General features: G+C 43.0%; 1 protein-coding gene and 1 long non-coding RNA gene across 3 annotated transcripts in view; one reads left to right on the top strand and one right to left on the bottom strand.

Annotated features, from left to right (window-relative positions):
• The window catches only part of LOC106496446 (uncharacterized), a 39,531-nt gene extending 29,841 nt beyond the window's left edge, over positions 1 to 9,690 (bottom strand). The window contains exons 1-2 of the long non-coding RNA XR_001294601.2: positions 9,392 to 9,690; positions 7,860 to 7,939 (exon numbers count right to left, since the gene is read on the bottom strand). This is a non-coding gene — a long non-coding RNA (uncharacterized lncRNA). The remainder of the gene's footprint in view (positions 1 to 7,859; positions 7,940 to 9,391) is intronic.
• Positions 9,691 to 11,393: 1,703 nt separating this feature from the next.
• Positions 11,394 to 14,854, top strand: part of SLC24A5 (solute carrier family 24 member 5) — a 9,348-nt gene continuing 5,887 nt past the window's right edge. Inside the window, exons 1-5 of one of the 2 annotated variants that reach the window (XM_067305812.1) lie at positions 11,394 to 11,655; positions 12,025 to 12,204; positions 13,621 to 13,704; positions 13,799 to 13,902; positions 14,223 to 14,323. In XM_067305812.1, the coding sequence (XP_067161913.1) occupies positions 11,445 to 11,655; positions 12,025 to 12,204; positions 13,621 to 13,704; positions 13,799 to 13,902; positions 14,223 to 14,323 (680 nt within the window). In that variant the 5' untranslated portion in view covers positions 11,394 to 11,444. The remainder of the gene's footprint in view (positions 11,656 to 12,024; positions 12,205 to 13,620; positions 13,705 to 13,798; positions 13,903 to 14,222; positions 14,324 to 14,854) is intronic. The other variant, XM_067305813.1, reaches the window with a different exon arrangement.

The raw sequence follows: 14,854 nt of genomic DNA, 5'->3' as shown, positions 1-14,854 counted from the left end.
GAATTCACTGAAACATTTTTTAATATTTAATAATCCCTTTGTGGTTTGGTCTGAGCTGGCACAACTTCATAGCAATGAGCTGACATGCACAGAAATGGGCTCATGACTCCAACAGATTATAGCAATTCACAGGGACAGTCTTCTGCTGCAAACAGGGTCCTATACAGAATGTTCTTTTGCTCATCAGAAGAGGGAGGAAAGTGGGAACAGATTATTCCTATTTATTAAACTCATAAATACTGACAATAACATAAGTGCTCAATTCAGATGCCTAAACATTGGTTATCTTGATTGGTACTGGATCCTTAGAGTATTTATGACATTCATGTGAGACTAGCTGACATAGCAGGACCTATTCCAGGGCAGCAGCTGGAAGGCAAGTAAGATACCCTCAAGTATCTAAAGGGCAAACACTTATAGTTAAGCAACTGAATAGGAGCCTACAATACGTTCAAACTCTTGGACAGCAGGTATTTCATAAAGCAGAGCTAGTAATCAGCATCTCAAGGACAATTAAACTGAACTTTTTTTTTAGAGTCTATTTAAATTTGCATCATTTTCTCTATTACTTCTGTAAATTTAAAAGAAATGTTTAAATCAGAAAACATATGAGAAAAACGTTTCCAAGCAGGGCTTTTTAAAACCTTGAATCTTATTTTTCTAATTGTTTGTCCTGTTTTGAAGGTTAAAGACTGTGCAATATGTCTCACCAAAAGCATGAACTCACTAGACAGGCTGGAGATGAATCCAGAAAGAATTTGAGGAAGTCCTTCAGAAGACAGCTTTAAGAAGACCCCAGAAAGGAACTGATTAATACACAATACATACTGTGAGGACAGTTTCCCTCACCTTAGAGGGATCTGTAAAACTAGGAACTGTTAAACTGAGTGGAAGAATTAGAGCAGGCACACTCACTTCATGGTCACTTAAAGGGAAAAGAAAAAATGACCAAACACTTCACTTCTTTATTTACATAAAATGTAAGTAAATACACCACACCCCCAGGGAATCAAAAATAAGCATAGCAGGGAAGGAGAAGAAGATGACAAAGAAGTTGCATTATTGCCAGCATATCGCCAAATATTGACAGCATAGTACTAAATATTTGTCTACATTTGATTCATCAGCAGAATTCAGGCCAACGCTCCTAAAACCCCTGAGAGCACAGATGTACACATTCAACAATTCACTTAACTAGGAGACATTGTCTCGTCCTTCATGTTGACCAGAGCATTGTATTTGGTCTCTCAGAGATTTCATAAGAACACAAGAACCTTGGCTCAGGTGGGTGTAAGCACCAGAAAAGCACAATGAGAGGCTCCACACAGTCTCAGAAAGAGCTTCGGCTGCTGACCAAATGTAATGTAATCCCAGCTAATGGAAATATAGTTGGGAGAAAGTATGGAGATACATCACAAAGCTGAGGCTGTCACCACTTCTTCTCCTCAAACAGACAGGAAATGATCATGAAAAAACTGTCACTTTGACTAAAAATTTCTCAAAGTCGCAGATGAAATTCAGCAGCAATGTACTTGAGAAAGGAAAATCCTAGCTCTGCATTTACAACGACCTCTACATTTACAATGACCTCTGAACCAACTATTCTCACTCAAGAAACAGATTTTGAAGATACAAAAGGTAATTCAGTGAAAACCATCAGCTGAATGCATAGCAGCAGCTGAAAAAGCAAATCAAATATTGGGAATTATTAGAAAGAGAACAGAACAGAAGATATCTTTATGCTATTGCATAATTCCATGGGGTACCTACATCTCGAATACCATGTTCAGTTCTGAGCACCTTTTCCCAGAGGATATGGTAGAATCAGAAAAGGTATAAAGGCCAATAAGGACACCTAAAGGAATGAAATGACTTCTACACAAGATACAATTACGTGCACTCTGCAAAACAGATGGCTGAGGGGGAAATATGATAGAAGCTGAATGATGTGGAGAAGAGGAGCAGGGAACAAATGCTCAATGTGTATTGTAATAAAGGGAGAGAAGGGACAACAAATAAAATGATGAGAGGGCAGGCTGAAAACCAGCAGAGGCAGTTGTTGCTTCCTGCTACGTGTAGTCAGCCCGTGGAACTCGCCACCTCAGGGTGTTACAGATAATAAGAGTTTCCAGGTGTTCGAAAGTGAATACACGAGTTGACATAAGCAAAATCCATCAAAAAAAAAAAAAATCTACTGAATGCGAAGATACCAATCCTGGGCTGCAGTTGAAGACTGAAAGAATAAACTAGTAAAATATTCAAATGTGCTTGCCCCCTACTTAAACTCTTTGTTAGAAATCCTCTATTGCTGTTGCCAGAAACAGAACCGGACTAAACGGGGCTATGATCTGATCTATTAAATCTGTTCTTGTGTTAACAAAGCATCTGCAAAAATATCTAAAGGGACACAGGATTTTGAGACGAAACTGTTAACCCAGGACGGGCTGGAACTGGTTTCTGTGCTGCGTACGGCCTCATCGCACAATGCCAGCAGCTACACGAGGCTGACTGCTGTCTAGCTCTTTGCCTCTGTCAAGCACTTGGGCCACAGAGGAAAGCAAGCTCAGCGCCTGCTCCAGGTCAGTTTTGTTAGCTTTGCTTGGTAAGCAGAACCAGTACCAGTAGTGGATGGGGAAGGGAGGACTTATCAGGATCTTTCCTTTCCCCAACAGAAAGCTTTGTCTCCTCCAGCACAGACAAACAGGTCATTTGTCATTCAGTGCAGCTGAGAGTGCACAGGGTTGGGGTGGACATAAGACACTGGAGCAAAAGCTTCCTAAAGCATATCCACTCACTTCACCAGTTTCCATCAACAAAGTGTCTATTCTGTTGTTGCTGATGTGCTTATTTCCCCAACAATTCTTTTAATTCCCTGCTGAGGACTTCCAATTTCTCTGTTATGCTGAATCAGCTATTTATTCAGTCAAGCTCTATCTGAGAAATCTTTGGCAATAGAAAACTTTAAAAAAGTTTTCCTGGGTCATTTCTAAAATGACCCAGGAGAAGGTAAGCTGAGAATAGTTTGTAAAATGTTTATCAGTAAACCCATCAGCACTGAAACAGCCTTCCTGTAAAGCTGGCACAGGACAGCAGCTGCAGACCTGGCTGCTGCTCCAGTCACCTGGTTTCAAGGAGAACAGTCTGCAGAGAAAGTGGTGTAAACTTGCATATACTGTGCACATCATCTTTGTGGCTGCTGATTATATTGATTAGTGACAAGTCACCACAAAGAAATGATGTTTCCAGAGGCTAGGGAACAGATGTACAAGCTAGAAGCTTTTAAAATGGATGAGAAGACCCTAAATTATACAAAGGTTATGATACTTGAGAAGGTGACAAACAAGCTTTAGTGACATAAGGATATAATAATTGTTCTATCCTGAGGGGGGAAAAAAAAAGTTTCAGCCCTACTGCATCAGTCTCTCTGTAACCACAGTATGCATCTTGTGAAAGATAACACTATTATCTATATATCGTGTGCTAGTGATTAAGCCATCAATATATTCATTATTTTAAGGCCTGAAAAAAACTTTGAAATTGCCCTAGAAAATTAAAAATTTTATGTTCCAGCATTTATAGCAATGACAAAATTCCTCTGAAATCTGTGAGGTTTTATACAACTTTAAAAAGCTCCACTGTGGAACGGAAGTTAACATCGGAAGGAATTACTGGAAGGAATGATCAGTAGTAACTGGCCACAAGTTTATACGAGATAGGGAGAAACTGAGTTCTCAGACAAAATACAATCTGCATGTCTGGTGACGAGACACCTCATGAGGAAGCAGTGGGGGACTGCACCAAAGCTCTCTGAAGACCCACATTCTCAGAGTCTGCAAGAATTTTATGCTTCAGCTGCCCACACAGCTCCATTTGAACAGTAATAGTTGTCATCTCCTTGACAGAAGCAGAGAATTGATTTTGTTCCTTCGTCCTCATGTAGAGCTTACAGTGTTTGCAGAGGAAAGAGAGGCATATGCATACATGTGCAACTCGTGTATTAGTCTGGATATAATTTACACAAACTCTACACAAAGTATAAACCAGGAGAACAAGTTTTTCAAAACGTTCCAGCTGAATTTCAGCCAGTGTTCATAAACCCCATGTTCATGGAGCTATCTATCTAGACCATCTTTTTGGCATGCAGCCACTCAGCTGTATTTCACCAGAAGCTTCTGCTTTTCGATCTGTTGCCTTTCCTCTTCATTGCAGGAGCCGCACCAGGGTGACGCTGCGTTGTCCAGCCAGGCCGCCACAAAGCCCCTGCTCCGGCTCCTCAGAAAACCGTCTCCGCTCCCCTCCTTCCCCCTCCGAAGGAAAAGCACAGCCATAAACCAGCCAAGCGGTTGCTTCCCCTGCCGGCCTCAGCCCTGAGGCTGCACAGGCGGGAGGGGAGGAACAGCGAATTTCCACAAGGATATCACAACATGCACAGTTACAGTAATGAAGATCAGCACCACAGATTCTACACCAAAAACTGAAGATATTTTAAAAGGCAAGGACTCTCCTCTAGTTTGATACACAGTAACATAAACCAACATACACAAGTAGTATTTTTGCAACACACTGTGTTTTATCAATCAATTTCTGAAACACAGGAACTCCCTCAAATCAGCAACACCTATTACATTGTAAATAATGCTAGCTGTTATCTGGTGAAACAACTTGGTAGCCTATAAAATAGAATTAAGTGCGTCTCTTCTCTAGCATGTCAGTAATTATTATTATTCTAATGCTTGTTCAGTTACATGAATACATGAAAAGAAGTAATCGCAGTGAAGAAAACACTGATTGATGTTGTTCATACACAAACACTTACATACTGAGAGTTTGTTTCATCTCCAAAGATATCACTGAGGTAACAGAACTTGCAAAAAATAACTACAAGAATAATATTTTCCATTTTATTTATGTAAAATGTAAATGCCTGAGTGTTTATGAACTCCAGGTCAACTGAAAGTTGCCAGAGAAGCTACACTTTCATCAGCAACACGCACACACAGAAAATCCAAAACAAAACAACAACAACAACGCAGACTCCCCAAAACTGCAGAGGCTGCGACCAACTTCATGACATAGCTCTTGATCTCCAAACAGTACAAGGGAAACATCCAGAAAGGATGGCAGGCAGTGGATGAAGCCAAGCCTCAAGACAGCCCAAGCGCAGAGCTAAAGTAAAAGAGCCATAGAAAACAGACTTGAGAAAGTGGGGAAAACAAGCACACACCCCAGCGTAAGTACGAGCACGAGGGTTTGTTCAAGTGCCTGCATGAACAGGAGGAGGAAAAAAACAACAAAACAAAAACACCACAGAACAACAACCAAAAAAACCCTCGCAGAAACCATAAGTGGAAGCCCCCTTGAGAGGGGCCAGAACTCCATGCGCAGAACTGGCATGAAAAGACAACTTGGAAATTGCAAGCAAGGCAGGAGCTTCCTGTTCTTTGAGCCTCCTGTGTCCAGGGAAACACGACTTTGCATATTCAAGCAAAAAAACCCCAAGCTTGTATCAAAGAAATGGCCGACTCATCTATTATCAGTATCTACTCCCCCCAACGTGTTTTGTGGTATATTTACCTGCCCTGATGACATACCAGTGTATCAGAAACAGAAAAGGTGGATGTGTATTTGTTGTATACACATACTGATGTGGTGACAGGGATGGAACAGAGCACCCCAAGTGGTCATGGTGCATTGTTACTTTTATCCATACAACTTCCACACAAACCTCAACATTTTGCTTCAATTCTTGACCATCCTGCATGCAAACACCTGACTTACACACTTCAAGCTTGCTGGCTCTATTTGCAGAACATCCACAGTTTTCTATCTTTTTTAGACTAAGTGCAGCCTTCTGAGTTTCACAGCGTTAAGATAATCTAAAGGCACTAGATAGATCAAGATATCAAACAAGAACTTTACATAGAAGTTTCTCTACAGAGCATCTTATAAGTCTCATTACTGGGTAGCAACAGCCCTGCTTTCCGGGCAGTAGTTGTGCTTCTGAAAGAAGGCTGCAATATAAATAGGATTATCTAGCCTTTGAGATAAGGTTTTATGATGTGATCAATCTAAGTAGTCAACCAGCAGCAGACGTTCATTTTTGTGATACCAAAAGCATCGACACCTATAACGCATTCCAATTGTCCTAATGAGGGCTTTTAACCAAAGGAAAGCAGTTAACATGGAGGAGTGTTAAAGACACTACTGGAGGAGCTATTTTTGACCTAAATCCTAGGAATGTTTAATCTGGAGCATGTCCGATTTTCAGTTTGAGAGATTCTTTGGATGTTCTTAACAGATGACGACACCAGCCAGTGAGCAAGTCAAGACCATGACAGCTACAGCAGAACTTCACCAAAGAGACAGCAGATTAAGTGAGAAAGGTCTTTGGGCCTGAAAATGGGAGGCACAATTCTGTATTATTGAATCACTGGGAAAATAAAAATCCACAGGCACTATCTTCTCCACTTCATTGTACTACATTCTCCTTTCAAAAGGCACTCAAGAACAAGCAAGCAAAAATCATACCAAGCAGTTTCTAGCTTTTTGAACATTGTAGGTAGCCTTAACTAAGTCAGACTATGGCATTGTCAGGCCAAGAACACAAGTCAGGCCTGCAAGGTGGATGAGATCCACACTACCGCAGAGACTGACTTTACTCCATTTCAAAGCTTACATGAAAAATATTTCACAACTGCAATCCCCAGAGAAGAAAGTAGTCCCAAATGATTTCTCACCACAGCTACTCACCCTTGATTACGCAGCCTGCATGCTTCCACAGTCTGTTTGTCAATAAGTTACCTCTTCACTCACTCTTAGTGACTGAAGTACAGCTGGAAGCAGTCAGACAGCACAACTGAAAAGCTGGAGGCTTCCTGCATTTAGCTTACTGACATATTAACATTGAAGTCCAATTATGAACCACCTAAAAACATACACTTTTCATGACTTCACAGCTTAGAGTCAATAAAGAAACATTCACCTCACGTGCAAGCCCAGAACGTGAAGGCCAAAAGTTGTTAACTTCACATCAGCTCTAGAAGAGATCCGAGTCACACAGGCTTGTTTTGCCTACCACATGCTATTCCTTCACAGCTCAACAGCTTTTCTGGTTGTCACCAGGGATTGCAGTTTAATTGTGTTTTACAGTGATTTTCAGAGGTATTAACAGCAGAACATTTGGCTCTTGTCTGTCTCAGGGAGCTGAGGGTCAGAAATCCAATTCTTCCCCTTTTCATTGTTCTAAAACCATGAATTAGCCCCATCACCCCTTACTCAAAGTCGTGAGACTAACTTGAGAATAATATTCTAATTGTCATGTGAATCTGAAGTTCTAATGCTCAGAGGAAAATAAATGCATTTTTAAGCTTTCTCTGAAACTATTCATTTGAAAGAAAGAAAAAGAAAACTAGGATTCTTGTGTGGCTAACATACATCAAGAAGCTGATGCTTTAAGAAAAGCAGCAACCATCATGAGAGTTGGCAACTCTCAAATCGCTGGTTATTGAGGAAAGAATATTAAACAGCTATCATAAATCTATCTAAATCCAGGAAGTGAGCCGTGAAATGCTGACAAAGGGGAATATCTGGCCTGACAATGACAGTATATTTATCTTTTAAACAAAGAATAATGGAGTTACGTTGAAGAGACTTATTTTAATTCTGAAACAGTAAAATATCTATCTAAGTACTTAAACATCCCTCATCACCTTAGGGTGATATCCGAGCACCTCAGGGTAGGAGAGAGAATTTATTCTATCAGCTCTTTTAGAGACCACCCTTCCACCTATGTGGTTACTCTATCCTCCGAAAGAACGCTACCAGTAGCATGAACAGAGAAAGGGAATGTGGAAACCAACCTTCTGAATCTTGTGTCCTAGCACAGCCTCCCAATGCAGCAGTAGTCCAGTCATTCCCTTTTTCATCCTCTGCTTCTTTTCTGCCAAATGGGGATAATACCAGATTAACACAAGAATAGTTTTTTTGAGGAAGAAAACATTTTCAGTTATTTTGCTTCCCAGCACATTAGGCCTCATGACAGGGAGCATATCTGGAGGATCACATGAGAAAGGCATGTCTCTGCATAGGGTCACATACCAGGACAGGAGCCATAACACTAGGGCACTACTAACAGCCAGCTGCACTCCTGCCAGCCCTGGGGCTCTCTGAGCAGCATGCCTTTAGTACTCATCCCACCCCAAACTGGGCTATTTTACACAGACCATAGTGAAAAAGACAAAAAACAAACAAACAAAAAAAACCAACCACCACTAGCTCTCTGCCAGCTGAAACAGCCTACCACAATACAGACAGGTATAGTAGACCTTGCACTGGACAGGGAGAGCAGAGGAAAAATCAGTGCCCAAACCTTGACCTGATGTGAGACTGAAACAGTAGGCCACTGCTTGAGTTAGAAGAGAAATTGCAAGTACATAGACGACTCAAGGAAATCAGATATACTCAGTGTCCAGTGCACAGCTATATACTATCATCTATACCTACCAGCTACAGACACCTAACTAGGGGACTTGGTCAGTTGAATCCACGAGCCTGCACCTCCTTTCCCCCCCACCCCAACAAGACTAGGGCCTAGTCCTCACAAAAATTGTTTTTGCTGTTGAACTAGTCATGGACTCAGCATCCCATCCCCATATCTTTTTTTCATCTGAGGACTAGACCCTGGCCAAGCTACTGTCCTGGATCCTACCAACAAGGACTCATATTTGCCTTATATTCTCATAAACTCACCTGCTTTTTTCTTGCCTGCTGATATTATGAAGAAAATGAATACATCTCAAAAGACACTTGGCAAACTCACAGCAAAACTCTTTCTGTGCCTGGTACAGAAGCACTGAAGTCCTACCCCACTCACAAGAAAACCAGCACCTGCTGTCTGAAGGCAGAACAGCTGATCCCAATACACCATTTCTCCCACCTCTTCCTGTTGTCCCATCAGCCTTTCCTTCAGACTCTGCCTCCTATATAGCACTCAGGTGGAGTCAGCCTCATCTCCTGCTTTAAGTGGTAGCAAAGTGGATTCTTAGTCTTCCCTTGAGTGGGGTCTTTCAGATGTAGGATAGGCAATTTACACCTGAATGAGGACACTAAGGAAGGAGGGAGCTATGGCTCCTGCTTTTCAATGCTACCTCACCCTTTAAGAAGTGTGGGTCTCCACAGCCGCTGGAGGTTGTGGCACATCCTAGTTGGTGGCAGAACATTAGCGTTACCAACCTGACTAGCAAATGTTGCCCTTTTCTCTCCTTCAGAAGCCCTGAAGAATTTGTCTTTTTTTCATTTTGTTTTGTTTTACCATTAAGGACTTGGACTTTATCTGAACAGCAGCCAAAAAATGCAGCAGCACGCAACAGATCTGCTCTACTAGTTGACTCACCTTAGCTTTGCAGGTGCCCTTTCAGACTGAAATAGCCCAGACCAGGCAGCCAGGAGCCATGCTGAGGCCAAAACACAATCTGGCTGTCAGTATTTTTGCACTGGGTCAAGCATGCAGATACGTATCGCATGGTTCCTCATGCTGGGAAGCTCTGTTTTTTTCTTTTTGTTGCTCTCTCCAGGGGTGTCCTTTGCAAGGAGGGCATGAGTGTAGCAATCACACAACTTCTCAGCAAAATAAGTGGACTTCAGTCTTCACTAAAATCAAAACTCTGGCTTTTGCTTCAGCTATGCACAGAGAGGGAGTACCTGTAGAAGGGAATTAGAGCTTGAACATGGAGTAAAAAACAGACCATAGTGAAACCTCCAAATCCTAAAACCACATGACTAAGCTTTCCTAACTACATAGTAAGCGCTATGTTATTCCAGAGAAATCATTCTCATCAAAACAGCCGGCTTGTATGTAATTTAAACCTGTAAAAGACAAGCATGCCATCAAAAAAATGTCTAAATTGAAATGAAACAGCAGATACCAGAAAACTGTGCTGACATTTTAAGAGTGGACAAATTATAACTGTAAACTTTGAGGATGAAATTCAGGCAATGGCAAGGAAGCTGCTCACCTTGGTAATGAAACACTTTCTGTTGGCCTATGTAAGGGAAACAGACACCAGCAATCTAGCCAGGACTCTGGAAATTCCTATTGTTTTATTCTGGTGGAATGTGGGATTCAGAAGAAAATCCTTAAATCTTTCAAGAGCAAAGTGATTTATTTCCTCCTCTAAAGCAGGAGAAGCAGCAGCTGCCACAACTCTGCTTCGGTCTGCTTTTCAGAAAGCATGGACAACTCATTCTCTGAAAGTTAGCTGTCACCCCCAAAATCTTGACCCTTAAAATTACTCTTAGTCTAGTAAAAAGCATTCTAGGTCACAGGAGAATCAGAAATAGGCAATAGCAATTGCTGCAGTTTGTTGTTCTAGAATACTTTTTATGAGGGCTGGTGTTCATACTCTAATGGTGGCTGTACAATATTTTATCGATTCAATCCATTTTATTACAGAAGAAAAATATTCATCCACTTTTTCACCTTATCTCATCTCTTGTATACTACAGTGAAGTTGATAACATATTAGGCAACATGGATTTAGGGAACAAGAAGAATTTAGAAGGATTAGATGCAATGTAGCAAAACAGTATTTTCCAGTTTGTGCTTATTTCTCACAAAATGTGTTAGCCCTGTACCTGATCAACAATTAGCAGTAACACTGGCACTTCAAAATGTCACTTTGCCTAATAGTATTGAAAATGTTCATGGAGATAAGTTTATAAGTAACTCACTGGAAACCTAGCTCTGTTTCTTTCCCAGTAACCAGTGCTGGGCGGAAGGGGGTTACAAAGCCATCTTGCTAAAAGACTGTATTTTACTGTTTAATCCTCAATCATACACATGACTTCACTAAAGGTCACCAGACAAAGAAGTTTAGTTAGCTGGGTCTGAAGCGAAGGCTCATGTGGCTGATCCCCGTGGTGCTCCGGCTGAACAGCGCACCCGAATCGCGCCCACAGCTCTTCTGCCTGCGGGGAGGGCGAGCCCGACACCCGTACGGCCAAGCACGGGAATCGTGGCAGAACTTTATTCTGTGGGAATAAACTGAAGTTTTTGCAGCAGGAAGAAATAGCCAAAATACCGCGCTCCCCACGAACACGAGAAGGGAGACGGCAACTGCCAAAGCCCGAACGCGGCGCCCAACCGGCCCCGCAGGCGCAAGGCTCCGCGCGCCCCGGCCCGCGGCGAGACGCCACGGGGCCCAGCGGGCCTCGGGGCCCCCGCGCCGCCTCCCCGAGCCGGAGCCCACGCGGGAGGGCGGCGCCTCCCGCCGCCTCCTCCTCCTCCTCCTCCTCCGCGGGGCGGCGCGGCGCGGGGGCTCCCCGCCGCCGAGGCCCGGCCCGGCCGCCCGCGCTCCCCTCCGCGGCGGCGGGGGCAGCACCGGCGGGGGGGCCGGGGCCGGCTCCCCACGGCCGCAGGCGGGGGGAGGCCCGGCCCCGGCCCTCACATGACCCTGGCGGCCCCTAAGCCCCTGCTGCCTCCGCCCCGCCGCTCAGTGCTGCTCGGGGCCGCCGCGATGCAGGCGGTGGCGGGCGGGCGGCGGTGGCGGGCGGCGCCGCTGCCGGTGCCGGCACTGCTGCTGCTGCTGCTGCTGGCGGCGCTGGCGGCCTGGCAGCCGCCGCGCGCCGCGCGGGCCCAGCGCCTCGGCGCAGACGCAGGTAGCGAGGGCGGGAGGGAGCCGGCGCGGCGCGGGGGGCGAGCGGGGCGGCCCCCGGCACGAGGCGGGGGGGGGTTCGGGTGCTTCTTTCGCCATCTTAGGAGCGCGGCCCCCGCGCCGGCTCCCTCCCTGCGGCCGCCCCCGGGGCCGAGGCCACCTGGCAGCAGCGGATCCGCGAGGTCTCTCCCCCCCCGCTGCCTCTTTATCGGTATTGCTGCGGCTGTCCTCCCCCCTGAACTAAAAGGAATCTAGGTAAAATAAACCCGCTGAAGCCGGCCTCCGTTGACAGTGAAAAGCCACCGAACTCCTACCGCCTGAAAAATGGAAAAGGCCTGTTAGGATGCGTAACCCCCTTGCACTCGGTTTTCAGGAAACAGGACGAGCTGCGTCCCCTCCGCTTCATCAGAGTTTCCTGAAGGATTTTTTACACCGCAGGAGAGGAAGGACGGAGGAATCGTTATCTATCTCATAATTATATTTTACATGTTTTTGGCGGTGTCTATTGTGTGCGATGATTACTTCCTACCTTCTCTGGAGATCATCAGTGAATGTAAGTGCGTGTCCTGATGCTCCTGCCAACCTAACGGCTCCGGGCAGCACCTGCTCCCAGAAAAGCTGCGGAGCTGGAGCGCCCAGAGACAGAGCTGGAGAAGTCCGGTGTCTCCGTGCACAGACTCAGACTTATCAATACAGTATTTAAATTGATACAACATATCAATACAATATTTAAAAACAAACTCTAATTGCATTCCAAGTAAAGCACTTAACGCGTGCTTTCCTTATGCCTGGAAAAACAAACCTTAAAACTTCCTCAGTATTAACTAAGCTGACAATATATTGGGGTAAGCAATATTATGTCTAGGTTACCAATAAAGGCCCCCCCCCTTACAAAAGCCTAAGAAATCAAAACTCTTCCTGTATTAAAATATGGGAAATAACTTCCTGCTAGTATTTCTCTCAAAGGAGTGAACAAGTATCATCATGTGCTACTGCTTACATATTGAAGGTATGACACAGGAAGAAAAGAAATTCCACAATTACAATAGCTTGGCGAAATCTAATCAATCTGTAATAATTCCCCAGCTTCAGTAAGCTATATTGAAGTATGACTGAATTAAAATATCAATGAATTAAAAAGAAGATGGTCTTAGCAACTGTCAAACAAACAAACAAGGCTAGGGAAACACATCCTTGAACACTGGAAAACATTCTCCAGGATCAGAACATTTACAGGCATTGTAAGCTTAAACATTGCTGTGGAGCTGATATATCTCTTTATTGATGATAAATAAGCATTTTTCAGACTGGTTTTCCACAGTTAGCCGTACTGCTCCTAGTGCGTGAACTTGATCCAAAAAGTGATAGTTACATTTCAAAAACAGTCAGCTTCAGAACAAAAAATCTCATTTCATTCAAGCAAGACGCAGGCTCTTACACTGTCCATAGAATTTGACTGTAAGATCCAAGCAGCACTGGTTTGAATTTAACTCGTATGTCTGGTATGCGAAGACATAGCAGCATGGATTTCCCTGAGATGGATAAACTTGATGTGGATCAGGTAGCCATACCACCCTAAAGTCCAAGAAATCTCCCTGCAACTGTTATCTTTATGAAGTAGAATTAAAGCCTAAATAAGCACACCTATTTTAAGATCATGCCCAAATCTCTTGTATTATCCATAGTTCTTTTCTATTATTTAAACTAATTTTTGTAATAAAGTTAGAAATAAATCAGCCCAAACATATCTGCTAATAAATAAGCCTGTTTTCAATATATTATTTTACTAATTTCAAATAAATACATGCAAACTGTATAGAAGTAAGCAAAGCTAATTATATTACAATGTAGTAGCTTCTAACATACACAGACTGTGTATGTAGTAAGTAAGTAAGTAAGTAAGTAGTGGGTACAAATTACTGAAGTATATGGTGGGTTTTTTTAAGCAATTCTTTTACTCTATCCTCAGGCCTTGGCCTCTCTCAGGATGTTGCTGGAGCAACTTTTATGGCTGCTGGAAGCTCTGCTCCAGAGCTTGTCACTGCTTTTCTAGGTAAGAGATGCATGTTTTGACTCTTCAGAATTTAGAATTCTTTTCCTTGCATGCCGAACTGGAACATAACCAGAAAGAGTGACTTTCCTTACAGGAGTCTTCGTGACAAAGGGAGATATCGGTGTTAGCACCATCCTTGGATCAGCAGTCTATAATCTTCTTGGTATTTGTGCAGCTTGTGGGCTATTTTCTAGTGTGGTATGTATCATCTTTGATAGTTACGCTCCTCAGAGCCAAATGATTATCCTTTCTGATTTACTGACAAAAGCCAAGAGAGACTTACTATGACAACTGTCAAGTTTATTATTTAGTAGCAAAAACAGCATGTAATCAGTTTTAAGATAACTTGCTATGAAAGTTTTTAAAAACACTAACTTGTTAAATATCATACTTAAGTCATTCCTAAGAATCTTAAGTTTTTACATAATATAGAAACAACATATTGATGCAGCATTTACAGCACTTAGTGAAAGTATTACAGACAAGTTTAAAAAAAAGTAAATGAATGTGTTCTGCAGGTTTCGAGGCTATCCTGTTGGCCACTGTTTAGAGACTGTCTGGCGTATACAGTTAGTGTAGTGGCTGTCCTTGTGATGATATCGGACAACAGAATTTACTGGTAAGAGCACAAGTAATGTTGAATTCATGTTGACTGGAGATTAGTGAGACAGTGTTTAAAAACAAACAAACAAAAAACACCAAACTTCAAGTAGCCTGAACTGCCATTTACTAACAGAAATAAACATCCTGCTGGCTTTAAAAATGTAGAAAGTCACAACGCTTGTGAAAATTATTACAGAAACATTCAAACCCTGCGTATTTATAAAGTCTGATCTGCATAGGTTTCTGTCTACAGACTTCAGAATTTGTATCATAACTGTTTTGGCATAGCATTTAGTCGTCTTAGTTTACTCATTTCAAGCATCTCCTTGAATAGCATCACTGCTACAAGAAACATTTGTCTGCCAGAAGCAGATCATGAGCTGCTGATGTTAACTCCCTTCAGTCAACACTGAAATTCCTGTTGTCTTAGCAAGTCAGACAGGTCCAGTATTAGATCTCTGAAGTTTGACTCAAAATACCACATACTATCCCTCCCTTTAACCATCACATGAAGACTCAATTTTGCAATGTGAGTTGTTCAGTCAGT

The sequence above is a fragment of the Apteryx mantelli genome, chromosome 15, assembly GCF_036417845.1.
Source record: "Apteryx mantelli isolate bAptMan1 chromosome 15, bAptMan1.hap1, whole genome shotgun sequence".
Taxonomy (NCBI): Eukaryota; Metazoa; Chordata; class Aves; order Apterygiformes; family Apterygidae; genus Apteryx; species Apteryx mantelli.
Note: the sequence above shows the minus strand (reverse complement) of the source record. Positions and strands in the feature narration are given on the sequence as shown.